The sequence below is a fragment of the Pituophis catenifer genome, unplaced genomic scaffold, assembly GCF_029215685.1.
Source record: "Pituophis catenifer annectens isolate HBS135680 unplaced genomic scaffold, rPitCat1.0.hap2 SCAF_6, whole genome shotgun sequence".
Taxonomy (NCBI): domain Eukaryota; kingdom Metazoa; phylum Chordata; class Lepidosauria; order Squamata; family Colubridae; genus Pituophis; species Pituophis catenifer.
Window position 1 is genome coordinate 9,782,858 of NW_027256886.1, and position 15,045 is coordinate 9,797,902.

General features: G+C 46.1%; 1 protein-coding gene across 1 annotated transcript; it reads left to right on the forward strand.

The window, feature by feature from the left end:
* Positions 1 to 1,148: 1,148 nt before the first annotated feature.
* Positions 1,149 to 12,644, forward strand: ZMAT3 (zinc finger matrin-type 3). The gene is made up of 5 exons (XM_070945741.1): positions 1,149 to 1,463; positions 2,831 to 2,950; positions 9,365 to 9,531; positions 9,900 to 10,003; positions 11,751 to 12,644. Exons 1-5 carry the CDS (start codon positions 1,188 to 1,190, stop codon positions 11,960 to 11,962), a joined length of 879 nt encoding a protein of 292 aa, XP_070801842.1. The 5' UTR covers positions 1,149 to 1,187; the 3' UTR covers positions 11,963 to 12,644.
* The last annotated feature ends 2,401 nt before the right edge of the window (positions 12,645 to 15,045 follow it).

Consider the following 15,045-nt stretch of genomic DNA (forward strand, 5'->3'; position numbering starts at 1 on the left):
GTTGTAGAAAAAATGCTTTTAAAAGCCTCTGACGATCCCAGCTGAGCCGCGCAATCATCAGAGGCTTTTTCTTTTTACTTTTAAAAGCATTTTTTCGGCTGAAGAGGTTGTAGAAAAAATGCTTTTAAAAGCCTCTGACGATCCCAGCTGAGCCGCGCAATCATCAGAGGCTTTTTTTTTTTTACTTTTAAAAGCATTTTTTCGGCTGAAGAGGTTGTAGAAAAAATGCTTTTAAAAATAAAAATAAAATAAGTGGGAGGAGATGGGTGATAGGAACGATGAGAAGATTAATAGCAATAGTAATGCAGACTTAGTGAATAGTTTGACAGTGTTGAGGGAATTAACATAGTTGGAAGGGACCTTGTAGGTCATCTAGCTTCTCATCCAAGAAGCTTCTTCAGCTCTGACTGGATGTTGGGGAATGGAAGGACTTACACTCCTTGCAGACAGCTGGTCATTTGCATTCTTTTAGAACAGGGGTTGGCAACCTTAAACACTCAAAGAGCCACAGAGGTCCTAACCGGAAGTCCCCCGTTCAATTCCGGAGCCAACTAGAAGTTCGGTTTCCCCACCATAGAGTCTCCTCCTAGCGCGGCATCCGTTTTCTTCTACTTGTCCTAACTGAAAGTCCTATCAATTGTGGAGCCAACCCCAAAACCTGCCCCTTGCCATAGAGTCTCCTCCTGGCGCACCATGCTTCCCCCCCCCAACCGGAAGCACCTCTGAAAATTGTGGCGACAGAGAGCCGCAGCAGAGGGATGAAAGAGCCACATGCGGCTCCAGAGCCGCTGGTTGCCGACCCCTGTTTCAGAGAGTCGTTGAGGCCACTTGGAGGTTTGTCTGTGTCTTCAGGGTCACCTGAGTAGTGCAAATGTGTGTGGAGCCTTCTTGGAACTGTTGAAAGGACTGTGTTGTAGACTGGAGATAGATGATGTTGTATCCCTCCCCCTCTATTGAGAGAGGGCTCTTCAATTTTTCAAGCCAATTGTGACTTAAGAGACTTTATAAAAAAAATCCTTAGCAGGTGGAATACTGTTGAATGAGTTGAACCAAATCTTGCCCTGCCAATCCAACCCAACCCAATTTTGACGTTCGTTGTTTGACTTGAATTTTCTCCTTGCTTTTCAGTCGCGATCTGAAGCCGCCTTTGGGTTCCGAAGAAAGAATGCTAGAAGCTCTGTCAGCCAATGATTCTTTTGCAGCGCGCTGGGTTCCCTCCTCTTCCTCTTCCTGAAACGCCCCCATCTCTTCCTATGTCAGTGGCCACCAGGCCTACAGCCACCTTGCGACTTTCTCCACCGAAACCACTGGGACCGGGGCCATCCTTGCCACTTGCACAAGATGAGGAACTCGCCACGAGGGGGGAGCAAGACCCCTTGCTGGAGGAACTCTGCAAGCCATTGTGCTGTAGGCTTTGCAACGTCACCCTGAACTCTGCCCAACAAGCCCAGGCCCACTACCAGGTGAGGATACCATGCCTGCACCTCCAAACCGCCGTGTGACTCTTTCGGTGTTGAGTTGAGTTTCACAGCCCAAAACGTTGCCCCTTGTTTTCCAAGGTGATATATACAGGTAGTCCTCAACTTACAACAGTTCATTTAGTGACCGTTTGAAGTTAAAGCGGCACTGAAAATAAACCCCAGTTTTCTTACTTACGGCCCCTGTAGCATCCCCATGGTCGCGTGATTAAAATTCAGATGCTTGGCAATGGACTCATATTTATGACGGTTGCAGAATCCCGGAATCATGTGATCCCCTTTTGTGACCTTTTGACAAGCGAAAATTAGTTTGACTAATTTAGCAACTGCAGCGATTCACTTAACAGCGGTGGTAAGAAAGGTCATAAAACGGGGGCAAACTCACTTAACCAATGTTTCAATTAGCAACAGAAACGCTGGGCTCGATTGTGGTCATAAGTCGAGCACTACCTATAATCGGGAGTCATGGTTCACACGATACCTTTGCCATAAGTGTGCAATATAGAGATTATAAATGAAGCATCTTCTTTTTTTAAAAAAAAAACCTGTTTTAAGCGTGTTGCGCTTTATTTTACAACCTTTTTGTCACAGTTGTTAAAGTGAATCACTGCAGTTGTTAAGTGGAGCACATGGTTGTGTTGCGAATCTGGCTTCCTCCGTTGATTTTTCTGGCCAGATGCCAGCTGAGAAGGTTACAAATGGTAAATCACATGACCCCCCCTGGACAGTGCAACCGTCATAAATACATGCCAGTTGCCAAGCCTCCAGATTTTGATCAGGTGACCACGGGGACGCTGCCACGGTTGTAAGTGTAAAATCCAGTCATAAGTAGCTTTTTCCAGTGCTGTTGTAACTTCAAATGGTCACTAAACGAATGGTTGTAAGTCAAGGACTACCTGTATCTGTCCCAAAATTAGGGAGTTATACCTGTTCTAAAATAGAGGTAAAAATCGCCTTTTGAAATTATGCTGGGGGTTTTTTTCGCCTTCCTAATCTGATTGCAAAGACCTGCTTCCTAGTACAGGAAGGAGCAACCAGCTTCTCTCTCTGTTCAAGAGCTATTTTAGACTGAATGGCCCATTGGGACTCTACTCCTATGTGTATGTGTTCAAAACTCTTTGGTAGGGAGCTGTTTCAGGCATTCTAGGGGGTAAAAAGGGTCCTTCAACCCAGGGCTGCTATTCAGCAGGTTCTAATTCGATTTTATTCAGTTTTAAATTTGTATTTATGTTTTTTATCCTGTGGCTGTTCACCGCCCTGAGTCCTTCGGGAGTAGGGCGGTATACAAATCAAATAAAACTAAACTAAACTAAACTTTATGCTAGGCTAATAACAGAAATTTGATTTTCCAGGGTAAAAACCACAGTAAGAAACTTCGGAACTACTATGCTGCCAACAGCTGCCCAGCTCCTGCCCGAGTGAGTAACTCTCTTGAGCCAGCTACTCATCCGATGGTGTCTCTTGCACCCCAGGTAAGGATATATAGATAGCAGTGTCATATTAATGAACCAGTAAGCGCGTGTTCTTCCAGAAGAGAAAAGATATTGTGGTTCATCTGCCTACCCATTTGCAAATTTCAGTGGTCGCCCATCTTAATCAAATATGTACAAATGCGGTACAAAAGAAAAATAAAGTTTATATTTTGGACCCATAATGTGAAGATTTAGTTCTCTTGAGAAGTCTATAATGCTGGGAAAGGTGGAAAGAGGATGACCTGCAGAGGAAGACCTGAAAGATGAGGTTGAGAACAGATAATCCTGGTCTTTCTAGCAATTTGTTGTTGTTAGTTGTAAAGTCTTGTCCGATCCATTGTGATCCCATGGACAACGTTCCTCCAGGCCTTCCTGTCCTCTATCATCCTCTGGAGTCCATTTAAGGTCACGCCGACTGCTTCAGTGACTCCATCCAGCCACCTCGTTCTCTGTCATCCCCTTCTTTTTTGCCCTCAATCTTTCCCAGCATTAGGCTCTTTTCCAGTGAGTCCTTCTTTCTCATTAGGTGGCCAAAGTATTTGACTTTCATCTTCAGGATCTGGCTTTCTAAAGAGCAGTCAGGGCTGATCTCCTATTGGACTGACCGGTTTGATCGCCTTACAATCCAAGGGACTCGCAGGAGTCTTCTCCAGCACCATAGTTCAAAGGCTTCAATTCTTTGGCGCTCAGCCTTTCTTATGGTCCATTTCTAGCAATAGCATTTAGACTTACATACCACTTCACAGTGCTTTACAGCCCTCTCTAAGCGGTTTACAGCCTATTTTCCCCAACAATCTGGGTCCTCATTTTACCGACCTTGGAAGAATGGAAGCCTGAGTCAACCTTGAGCCATTCAGAATCGAACTCCTGGAGTGAGCTGTGAGTTAGCTGTATAGTACTGCCTTCTAAACCACTGTGCCACCACAGTTTCTTTCTTTGTGCTTGCAAAGAGTTGACACTGATTTGATGGACCATGACGCTGGTCATAAAATGAGACACAATTCTCTTAACGTCCTTGCATAGCAGCAGAAATTTTGGGCTCAATTGTGATCGTAAGTGGAGACCACAATTGAGAAGATCCCTGTTTGTATGACTGTCATGGTTCCAAGTAATAATTCCATAGAAAGCAGAACTCTGGAGGCAGGCATATTCCTCAAGGAACAATTTTATTGGAGATAACATATTGGCACAAAACCGACTCTGACAGTTCCTGCGGTTTTCACCTGATTAAAAAGTGAACATTCCCCTTTCCCCAAACAATCAGTCACATTGTCCAATCAAGGTGGACAAGCTGGTTGCATGGTAACCGGACTCCTCCTCCTCTCCAGCCACCTGTTGGAATGTCCTTGGCTCCCACAGGAAACTATTTCGTTTTGGCAACAAAACCCCCATCTATGTTCCCCCCCTCCTTATCTCATCTTCGCATTGTGGCAATCCTACAGCCTCCAAAATGGCTTCAGCCAGGTTCACTTCAGAGTTAACAATGACAGGAATGACCCAACAGTTCCCCTTTCCAGTCAGTTGATTGATTAATTGATTGGGTGCCATCAAGTTGTTTTCAACTCTTAGGACCCCATAGATAGATTTTTCATCATGACGATCTATCCCTAACCTATTCTTTCAGATCTCCCAATGATGTACTTCTGTAGTCGGTTTCAAATTTTTTTACCACCGGTTCTGTAGGCGTGGCTTGGTGGGCATGGCATGGCTTGGTGGGAGTGGCAGGGGAAGGATACTGTAAAATCTCCATTCCCACCCCACTCCAGGGGAAGGTTACTGCAAAATCCCCATTTCCTCTCGATCAGCTGGGACTTGGGAGGCAGAGAATAGATGGGGGCGGGGCCAGTCAGAATTTTTACTACCGGCTCTCCAAACTACTCAAAATTTCCGCTACCGGTTCTCCAGAACTGGTCAGAACCTGATGAAACCCACCTCTGATGTACTTATCATGACTGTAGCTAAGTCCACCCACCTTGCTGCTGGCTGTCCTCTTCTTCTCATGCCTTCCACCTTTCCCAGCGATACAGCCTTCTCCTCTTTGCATAATGTTTACAAGTAGAATAATCTGGGCATGTGTGCCTTGAGTGACAACTCTGGGTTGATTTGTTCAATGATCCATCGCTTTGTTTTCTTGGCTGTCGCAAGTTATCAGTCATCCAGAGACTTCCTTTAAATGTATTGGCTGGGTGGAATAAATTCAGGGTTGGAATTTGAACAAGGCGCTTCTTCCTTCCTCATGATCAAGTAGATGTGTCATGTGAAGAAGACTAACAAGTATGAGAGATCATCAGTCTCTGTGTCTGCAGATATTCCTTGTCTCCCATCAAGTTTCTTTCCTCACCCCACTTCTTTGAGTTCTATAAAAATAAGCATGCATATTTCTCTAAGCAACCTCCATTTATCTCTGTTACAGATAGTCCTCAACTTATAACCATTCGTTTAGTGACCATTCAAAGTCACGACAGCACTGAAAAAAGTGGTTTATGACCGGTTTTTCACACTTATGACTGTTGCAGCAATCCCCATGGTCGTATGAGCAACATTTGGATGCATGGCAACTGGCTCATATTTATGACGGTTGCACTGTCCTGGGGTCATGTTTTGCGACCTGACAAGCTAAGTCAAGGCGGAAAGCCAAATTCACTTAACCATTTTACTGACTTAACAGCTGCAGCTCTTCACTTCACAACTGTGGCAAGAAAGGTCATAAAATGGGGCAGAACTCATTTAACAACTGTCTCACTTAACAATGGAAATGTTGGGCTCAGTTATGGTTGTAAGTCGAGGGACGACCTGTATAAAACTGACATTTTGGTGTGGATCATGGGAATAAATAAATATTAGGGCATTTGATGACCAGATTTCATGTTGCCTATGTATTTGGCCTTTCAACATATTGTTACCGTATTTTTCGGAGTATAAGACGCACCTTTTCCCCCCCTAAAAGGGGGTGAAAATTTAGGTGCGTCTTATACACCGAATGTAGCCCCGCCCACCCACTGGCCCCCACCCTTTGGCCTCTGCCTCGCAGCAGTTACCTCCTTGCAAGCAAACAGCAAGGAAAAACAGCTCCTTTCAGCTTCAGCACAGCTTAATTAGCACAAGTTGATTGGATCAGCCTCCCGAGTCTCAGCTGATTTGCTCTCAGCTGTTTTGCGCAGGTCTCTGCTGCTTGCTGCAAAGAGGTAAATTGCTGAAGCAGATTTTTTTTTCCTTGTGTTAATCAAGCTATGCTGAAAACGAAAATGAAAGTAAAGCAGGCTGTTTGCTATTTGCTGCAACAAGGCAAAATTGCTAAGGCAGAGGGAGATTTCTTTTTCTTCTTTTCCTCACCAAAAAAGGTAGGTGCATCTTATACTCCGGTGCGTCTTATACTCCGAAAAATACGGTATGTATTTTATAACTAGTTCCTGGCCTCTATCTAATATTCGGATTCATGTACAAGTTACTTTAATGGCATCTTCACCAATTTATTTTCTGAGAAGCAGGACACTCTAGCTCAGGGGCATCAAACTCGAATTCATTGAGGGCCACATCAGGGTTGTGTTTGATCTCCGGAGGCTCAGGGAGCATGGCGGGGGTGCGTGGCCAGGGGATGCGTGGCTGGGGGGGCATGGCCAGCTTGACATCATGTTGAGGCTCTGTTTTCAGCCGCGATGGCCTCCTGCAGCCTTCTGTCAGCGAAAATGGAGCTCGGGGGCACCACGCACGACCTCCCCGAGCTCCGTTTTCGCTGACAGAGGGCTGCAGGAGGCCGTCATGGCCGAAAATGGAGCCCAACCCGCCCGAGCTCCAATTTCTCTGGAAAAGGCACTGCGGGCTGATTCTTTGCTGTTTCCAGGGCAGCCCTGCGGGCAGGCCGGATTCAGTCCACAGGCCTTGAGTTTGACACCCCTGTTCTAGCTGCCAGGTGGAGAATACAACCCCTAAGACACATTCAGACGTATCCATAAGCCTGAAAGGATTGAGGAACTACAAAATAAACGATTCTGTGTATTCTAGAAGAAACAAGAGAAAATTGAGTTTCTCATATCTCTTTCAGCGTAGTTCAGATCCCTTAATTAAGGGAATTAATTATATTCCCTCAATTCAAGCGTAAATTCATAAGGTTGGCCACTGGGGGGAGGCAGCTTCTTAGATTAAAAAAAGAGCAGCCTTAAAAATCTAAAATGTCTTTCCATAATACTTACTCTCATAAAAGCAAATGTGCTGTGTTGGGATTAATTTCCAGTAAAGTCATCTATGATACTATGATTTTACAAAGTAGTTTAAAAAGGAGACTCATCAAAAATGTACTTAGTAATGGTGAACCAGTCAATATCTCAGCCTAAAGACTGTTGGACAGATGAATAGGAAAATGAAAATTGAAAAATGTTGAATTTGCTAAGAAAGTAGAATATAAATATACTAAGGATAAACTTTAAAGTTGATAGGCTGCTGAAGCGCAGAATTTTGGGAGTAATTTACAAAAACAGTAACATGCAATTGTAATCCTTTAAAGCCAGAAAGAAGATTAACTATTTAAAACATGTTTTTATGTGGCGATGGTACCAACTTTAAAAATATTGAATGAAAATAAAGGTAATGAACAATAGGAAATAATAAAAGGCCTAAGATAGTTTGAATCAATATGGAGTAGAAAGTACTGGCTTGTGATGGATTTACAGCCGGTTGAAGAATTGTATCTGGATGATTTTTTTTTTTTTTTTTTAATTTGATTTATATGCCGCCCTTCTCCGGAGACTCAGGGCGGCTTACAATGCTTTAAGCAATAGCCTTCATTCTTTTGTATATTTTATACAAAGTCAGCTTATTGCCCCCACAAACTGGGTCCTCATTTCACCTACCTTAGAAAGGATGGAAGGCTGAGTCAACCTTGAGCCTTGGAGAGATTCGAACCAGCAGAAATTGCAGGCAGCTGTGTTAATAACAGGGTGCACTAAACCCTTGTACTATCAAGGCTCTATCATCTATCAATGATACTTGTAAATAGTTCTATATTATCCTGGAGGGAAATGTCAAATGGAGATTCTTTGTTAGAAATGACCTTGAGATGGAGGGGAACAGATGCTTGCCACATTTGCAGGTGTCACCAAGCTTGTTGAATTGCCTAATATTGAAGAGTATAAAATCACAATTCAAAATGACCTTGACTGGCTTGCGTGTGGGGTCAGATATAACAAGATGATGTTCATCTATCACAAGTATGTGATCCTGTTTCTGGATAAGAAGACCTGGCTTGAGGGCATTGCTTTCAAAAAGGATCTGAGAGTTCGACGTGTAAAATGCTGCAGGGACTTTAAAAAGGCCAATGCAATCATGCACTGAATTGCGTTACATCAGGGGTGTCAAACTCGATTTCATTGAGGGCCGCATCAGGGTTGTGTTTGACCTTGGGGGGCTGGGGTAGGTGTGACCAACTCAACGTCACTTGTATCGGGGGCGCCTGTGGCGGCCCAAGCGCTCTGCCAGCAAAAATGGGCTCCCGAGCTCTGTTATCGGCTGCGACAGCCTCCTGTAACCCACTGCCAGCGAAAACGGAGCTCAAGAGGGCCACACACAGCCCTCCCTAGCTCCATTCTCACTGGCAGAGGCTCTGCCGGTCGGTCCTTTGCTGTTTCCAGGGCGGCCTCATGGGCCAGATCTAAGCACCCCGCAGGCCAGATCTGGCCCCTGGGCCTTGAGTTTGACATCCCTGTTTTACATCGTGATCTTGATGTTTGGAATTCAATATGCTAAAAGCTCTAGAGGAACTTAAGGGAAAAAAAGTGGCTCCGTGGTCACTCCATGATTCTGGAAGTGGTCTTAGTTCCGATCGTTTGAGCCCAAGCACAGTGTGGCAGGGTGAGCTCCTGATGATTCCTGATGATAAGAGCTGTTAAATCAGGTGTCTCCAATCTTGGCAACTTTAAGAGCTGTGGACTTCAACTCCCAGAATTCCCCAGCCAGCTGGCTGGGGAATTCTGGGAGTTGAAGTCCACAGCTCTTAAAGTTGCCAAAATTTGACACCCCCCCTGTGTTAAACAATGGAACGGTCTCCTTAGAGCTCTGATGGTTTTCCAATTGGTGGATTTCTGCACTCTAGAAATCTGGACCTATAACCTTGCCTTCAATTCACACATGAAAATAGTCTTTAAAGACTAAATGAGTTTCTCTGTAGAAAATTGAGGATTGGGGAGCAAGGGCAAAAGAAAGTATCTTTCAGCTGTCACTCACTGCATTTCATTAAGGTGGAGACATCTAAGGATGCTTAGCATGTAATCATGTAGGCAAATATGACCAAAATCAAACCTGTAACACGAGGTCCCAAGATACTGTATTGACAGCTTTGGGAGAGGGCTCATTCAGAACTTTTGTTTGGAAAGAAAAACAATTGTTTTGATATATCTGAATCTATTTTCCTGTTTTGCCCAGGGGTCCTCCCCGAAACCTGGAGGGCGAGTGATCTTGGCCACGGAGAACGATTATTGCAAACTGTGTGATGCGTCGTTTTCTTCGCCAGCGGTGGCTCAGGCTCACTACCAGGGCAAGAATCATGCCAAGAGGCTGCGCCTGGCCGAGGCACAGAACAACTCGTTTTTGTAGGTATTATTAAAACGCTCACCAGCGGTAACAGCAGGGGGTGAAATTCAGCAGGTTCTGACAGGTTCTGGAGAACCGGTAGCGGAAATTTTGAGTAGTTTGGAGAACCGGCACATATCACTTCTGGCTGGCCCCAGAGTGGGGTGGGAGTGGAGATTTTGCAATATCCTTCCCCCAGGAATGGGGATCCTTCCCCTGCCTCGCCCACCAAGCCACCCCCACCAAGCCACGCCCACAGAACCAGTAGTAAAAAAATGTGAATTCTACCACTCCAGCCAAAAGTTCTGCTAACTTTTCCTGCTGATGCTTGTAAAATCTTCCTCACTTCCCTGCAATTAATTTGTGTTTTTCGTATCGTCAATAATAGAGAGTCGCCCGAAGTGGCCGGCAAGAGGAAAGCGCGAAAAGAAGGGAATGAATTCAAGATGATGCAGAACAGAAGGAATGTTTATGCGGTGCAAAATAACACAGGTACGGTCAAGAGTGGCAAGAGCCCTTGGTATCCCTCCAAGCCATACCACAATAATTTGGTGGGATTTGGGTTTTTTTTCCCCCCCTTAAATAGAGTAAACTAAAAAGCAGAACTCTAAGACAGAGGTCTCCAAACTTGGCAACTTTAAGACTTGTGGATTTCAACTTTCAAAATTCCTCAGCCAGCCATTCTGGCTGAGGAATTCAGGGAGTTGCAGTCCAGAAATCTTAAAGCTGCCAAGTTTGGAGAGTCCTGTTCTAAGCCAACGAAACACCCACGTTTCAGCCCTAGTTCCTTTCTTTTTTAAAAAGGTTGCAGAACTGAATATCAAAAAGTCCATTTATCCTACTCCCTGGAGCTCCTCTGGAACTCATGAGCTCTTCCACCCAAAGCTCTCATGTTGCGCAACTTTCTCCCCACTCTTAGTGCTGTAGCTTAAGTCTTCTTAATATAGGTGGTCTTTGATTTATGAGCACAATCGAGTGCAAAATTTCCGTTGCTAAGCAAGACAGCTGTTAAGTGAGTTTTGCCCCATTTTAACCACCTTTCTTGACACAGTTGTTAAGTGTATCATTGCGGTTGTTAAGTTAGCAACACGGTTGTTAAATGAATCTGGCTTCCCCATTGACTTTGCTTGTCGGAAGGTTGCAAAAGGTGATCACATGACCTCCGGACAATGCTACTGTTGTAAATACATGCTGCTTGCCAAGTGGCTGAATGTTGATCATGTGAGTCCAGGAATGCGGCAATGGTTGTAAGTCATTTTCCCCCCAGTGCTATTGTAAGTTTAAAACAGTGATGGCTAACCTTTTTGCCATCGCGTGCCAGGAGGGGGGGTGGGAGGGTTACACATAATTCTATGCATCCTGCCCCCGTGCATGCGCACGTGACCCCACCCCCTCCCCCCGCTCCCGGCACGTGATGGCCCAGTAGGCTCGTTTTTCTCTCTCACCTGGCTCCAGAGCCTTTCTAGGAGTCTGGGGAGGGTGAAAACAGCCTTCCACACACCCCCAGAGGCCCTCCGGAGGCCAGAAACGGCCCATTTGCCAACTTCCAGTGGGCCCAGAAGGCCCGAAAATCAGCTGGCCAGCATGTGCATGCGTGCCGGAGCTGAGCTTGCGTGCCCACTGATATGGCTATGTGTACCACCTGTGGCACGTGTGCCATAGGTTTGCCATCACGGGTTTAAAAGGTTACCAAACCATTGTAAGTAACAAACGGACTGCCTGTATCAGTGGTAGAATGCTGCTGGTTTAACAACCAGTTTGGTGAGCATGCGCTTTGCATGTGTGCGTGCACCTAAGGCGCTTGTGCGCAGCGCTGAAAATGGAGCATTTAGAAACTCAGCTGCTTACCTTCCAAATCAGCAAGTAGAACAGTGAGGGGGGGGGGAATCAGCTGTATCGCACGATTGAGATGAGCTACAAAGCAGGAAATAAAGACAGGATAGAGAGGGGTAGGTGGGCGGGGCCAACTGATCGTTAGAGCTACCGGTTCGCCTGAACCGGTCCGAACCAGCTGAACATCACCCCTGGCCTGTATTCAAGACAACGTACTGGTTCTTATGAGTTGTTGATGTGCTTTGAGGATGGAACCAGCTGAATTCATGTGAGAATCACCCATGATAGAAACAACCCCACAGCCCGGTCAGATTCAGGCTTGACATCTAATGGATGTCACTTTCTTGGGAAATTCTTCCTGGTTGGCTGTATCTCAAAAATGTCTCGCTTGCTTGCTTTCCTCCAGGCCCTTATTTCAACCCACGTTCCCGTCAGCGGATACCTCGTGACCTCGCCATGTGTGTCACCCCCAGCGGCCAGTTCTACTGCTCCATGTGCAACGCCGGGGCCAGCGAAGAAGTGGAATTCCGGCAGCATTTGGAGAGCAAGCAACACAAGAGCAAAGTCTCCGAACAGCGGTATAAGAACGAGATGGAGAATCTCGGCTACGTCCAATGAGACTCGGTCCCTGATAGCTGCTCTTCTTCTGTTTTTTGGACTTTTCCCTATGTAGGGAGCAGCTTCTGCTTGCTTGCCTGCCACTGCCCTGCATCTGTGCTCTGTGCCTTAGGAGGCCTGCTCCCCAGCTCTCTCCGTGCTTCTCAAAAACTCGCAAAACCTATCCGTGAAGTCGATGAATTTCAGTCAGAAGACAAAGAAAAGCGGGGTCACGCTCCCAGTTGGCAGGAATGCGTGCCACAGGATATTGGATGTTGATGTGTTCGGTCCATTAGCTGCCTTCGAAGGAGAACCTGCCCCTTTCACTGGTCCCCTGCCCTTCCCCTTGCATGAGTGAGCTTTGCTTGAGAAGATAGCGTGAAGGGTTCATCCCCTCTCTCTCTCTCTTTTTTTTGCTGTGCATTGTGCCACTTTTGCATATGGTGACTTGGTGAAACAAATGACAAAGGGTCAGCTTAAGGTGTCACCTATCTGGGGAACACTTCCAATTCCTCCTCCCAGTGGTGGTATTCAGCCGGTTCTATCCGGTTCGGGCAAACCGGTAGCGGAGGCTGTGGGAGGCTCCGCCCACCCGCCCGGACATCATCACATCCCGTTTTTGACACGCATGCGCAGAAGGTCCTGCGCATGCGTAGAGGTGTCGCGCACGAGCAAAGCAAGCGCTGACGCTCTCATTTGCAAACCGGTAGCGAAGGTAAGTGAATACCACCCCTGCCTCTTCCCTGGTGAAATCCCACAATCTCTAGTTGTAGAGCAGTTTGGTAGGGGTAGGGGAGTAGAGACAGGAGAGGCCTCTGTGGCTAGGCAGAGTGATAAGAACTGGGCGAATTGAACCAGTAGGGACTCGGCTGCTATTAAAAAAGTAAGCGGGGGGAGGGGAAGGAAAAATGTAGTGCACTGACTGACCCCTTGAGTGAGTCTTGGAAAGAGAGAGAGAGTCTCGGGATTTAAATTCTTTTTAAATCAATGTCTTTTTCTTTTTTAAAGGCCCATCCAGAAGCCAAGTGAATGATGCGTTGTTTTAATAAATAGCAAACGGATGCTATGCCCTGGTGTGGTCTGAAGCATTTTCAAGACAGGAAATGCACTGGAAAAGGCTTCCGGCTTCAACTCGGTAGCATCCGGTTCCTCTACATCAGGGGTGTCAAACTCAAGGGCCGCGGGTTAGATCCGGCCCATGGGGTGCTTAGATCTGGCCCACGGGGCCGCCCTGGAAACAGTGAAGGAGCGTCCTGCGGTGTTTCGGCCAGCGAAAACGGAGCTTGGAAGGGCCGCACGTGGCCCTCCTGAGCTCCGTTTTTGCTGGCAGAGGGTTGCAGGAGGCCATTGCAGCCAAAAACAGAGCTCAGGAGCCCGTTTTCTCTGGCAGAGCACTCAGGCCACCACGAGTGATGTAAAGCTGGCCACACCCACCCTGGCCACCCCCACCCCCACCCCCCCGAGGTCAAACACAATCCTGATGCGGCCCTCAATGAAATCGAGTTTGACACCCCTGCTCTACATACTCGAGTTGCTGTAACTCCTTGCAAAATAATAATACTTTTTTATTATTGGGGAGGGAAGATCCAGTGCTGGATTCGAAACCTAATTCAAGTATGCTTGGGTGCAGTACGTTAGAATGAATGAGAGAATTTCCTTTCCCTAAATTGGGGCTTTTTTTTTTTATCTGTTGGAATTGCCTCCAAGGTGATGTTGACTTGCGTACTTTGAACGAAATAGGAAAAGCCGTTCTCAAATTATTTTGAAATAGCTGGTGTCTTTTCCCATCCTCATACTTTCTACCATTAATTGGGTTTTTTTTTTTTTTAATGCTTCCCATTTTGGGGCAAAACAGTCACAATCAGTCCTGGCATTCTTGATTTGAGAACAAAAATCTGAAAATGAATTCTTTTTCTTTGTACTGTACTGTATTGTTTCAGTTAGATTTAGTGATCTCTAGAATTCTGCTTTCTGACGCAAGTGCTTCCTTTAAAGCACATCTTAGACCGGAATGGGCAGCTATGGCTCCTTTATATCACCTTCAGACTTCAAGTCCCAGAATTCCTGGCTCAAGAATTCTGGGAGTTGAAGTCCAGAGGTCATAAAGCCGCCATAGTTGGCTACCTAGACAAATGCATAGCTACTATGCATGAATATGTATGCTGTCTTTGTGAACTTCTAACCCAAATCAAGTGAAGCTGCTCTCATTAGAAGTCTCCGTCTTTCTCTGGAGGTTGACCATGTAGAGATGGTCACCAACTCCTATCTTGGGCATGCTTGCAGGAATCATATTTCCTAGCAATCTTAACTGTTAAAAGGAATTGGTGTTCTCTCTCTCTTTTTTAATATGCTCGCGTGGTGTTCGGGTGACAACAATGCAGCATTCCACCACAAGACCAACGTGATGCAATGGGTACCTTTTTGTTTTTAACTTTTCATTTGTAACCTTCTGAGTTTTAAGCTTTGGGAAAGTTGCCTTTCCAGTTCTCCTAAAATTAGTCTTTAGAGATGGATGCTACAGTTCTCCACCCCAGCCCTATGCTATCCAGGTGGGTTGGACTTCAGTTCCTATAATTCCACTACCCAGTGGTGGGATTCAACCGGTTCGCACCACTTCGGCGGAACCGGATGTTTAATTGCTGACTGGCCCCTCCCCTTCCCACCCCTCCCATTCCAGAAGTTCCCCTGTGGTCCGTTTTTGCTCCCAGGAGGCTGCAGGGAGGCCCACTAGACCCAAAACGGGGCACTGGGGGGCAGTGTGCCCCCCACGGCCTATTTTTGCTCCCAGGGGTTGCAGGAGGGTGAGTGCTGCCTGTCACACCCCTTGGCCGCACCCAACATGGCCACACCCACCCAGCCGGTCATTAGGGCAGAGAACCAGTTGTTAAATTATTTGAATCCCACCACTGCCACTACCACATACGAGAGTCGTAAACTCGGCACTTCTGAAGGCACTAACAAGGGTTTAATCCTTTGCTAGGTTCAATCCTACTATTAGAGGTTTCATTTATAAGTGGGAGAAAAGACTAGATTTGAAGGTAAAGGACATATCCATGCAAAGAAATAAAAAAAAACCCTGAGATACTTACTTAAGACAGGGGTTG

Bases quoted from the DNA above. Each gene is read 5' to 3' on its own strand.
- ZMAT3 (XM_070945741.1), top strand. From the start codon at position 1,188: ATGATTCTTTTGCAGCGCGCTGGGTTCCCTCCTCTTCCTCTTCCTGAA. The intron at 1,464-2,830 runs GTGAGGATACCA...TTGATTTTCCAG, and splicing joins AAGCCCAGGCCCACTACCAG to GGTAAAAACCACAGTAAGAA. The intron at 2,951-9,364 runs GTAAGGATATAT...TGTTTTGCCCAG, and splicing joins TGGTGTCTCTTGCACCCCAG to GGGTCCTCCCCGAAACCTGG.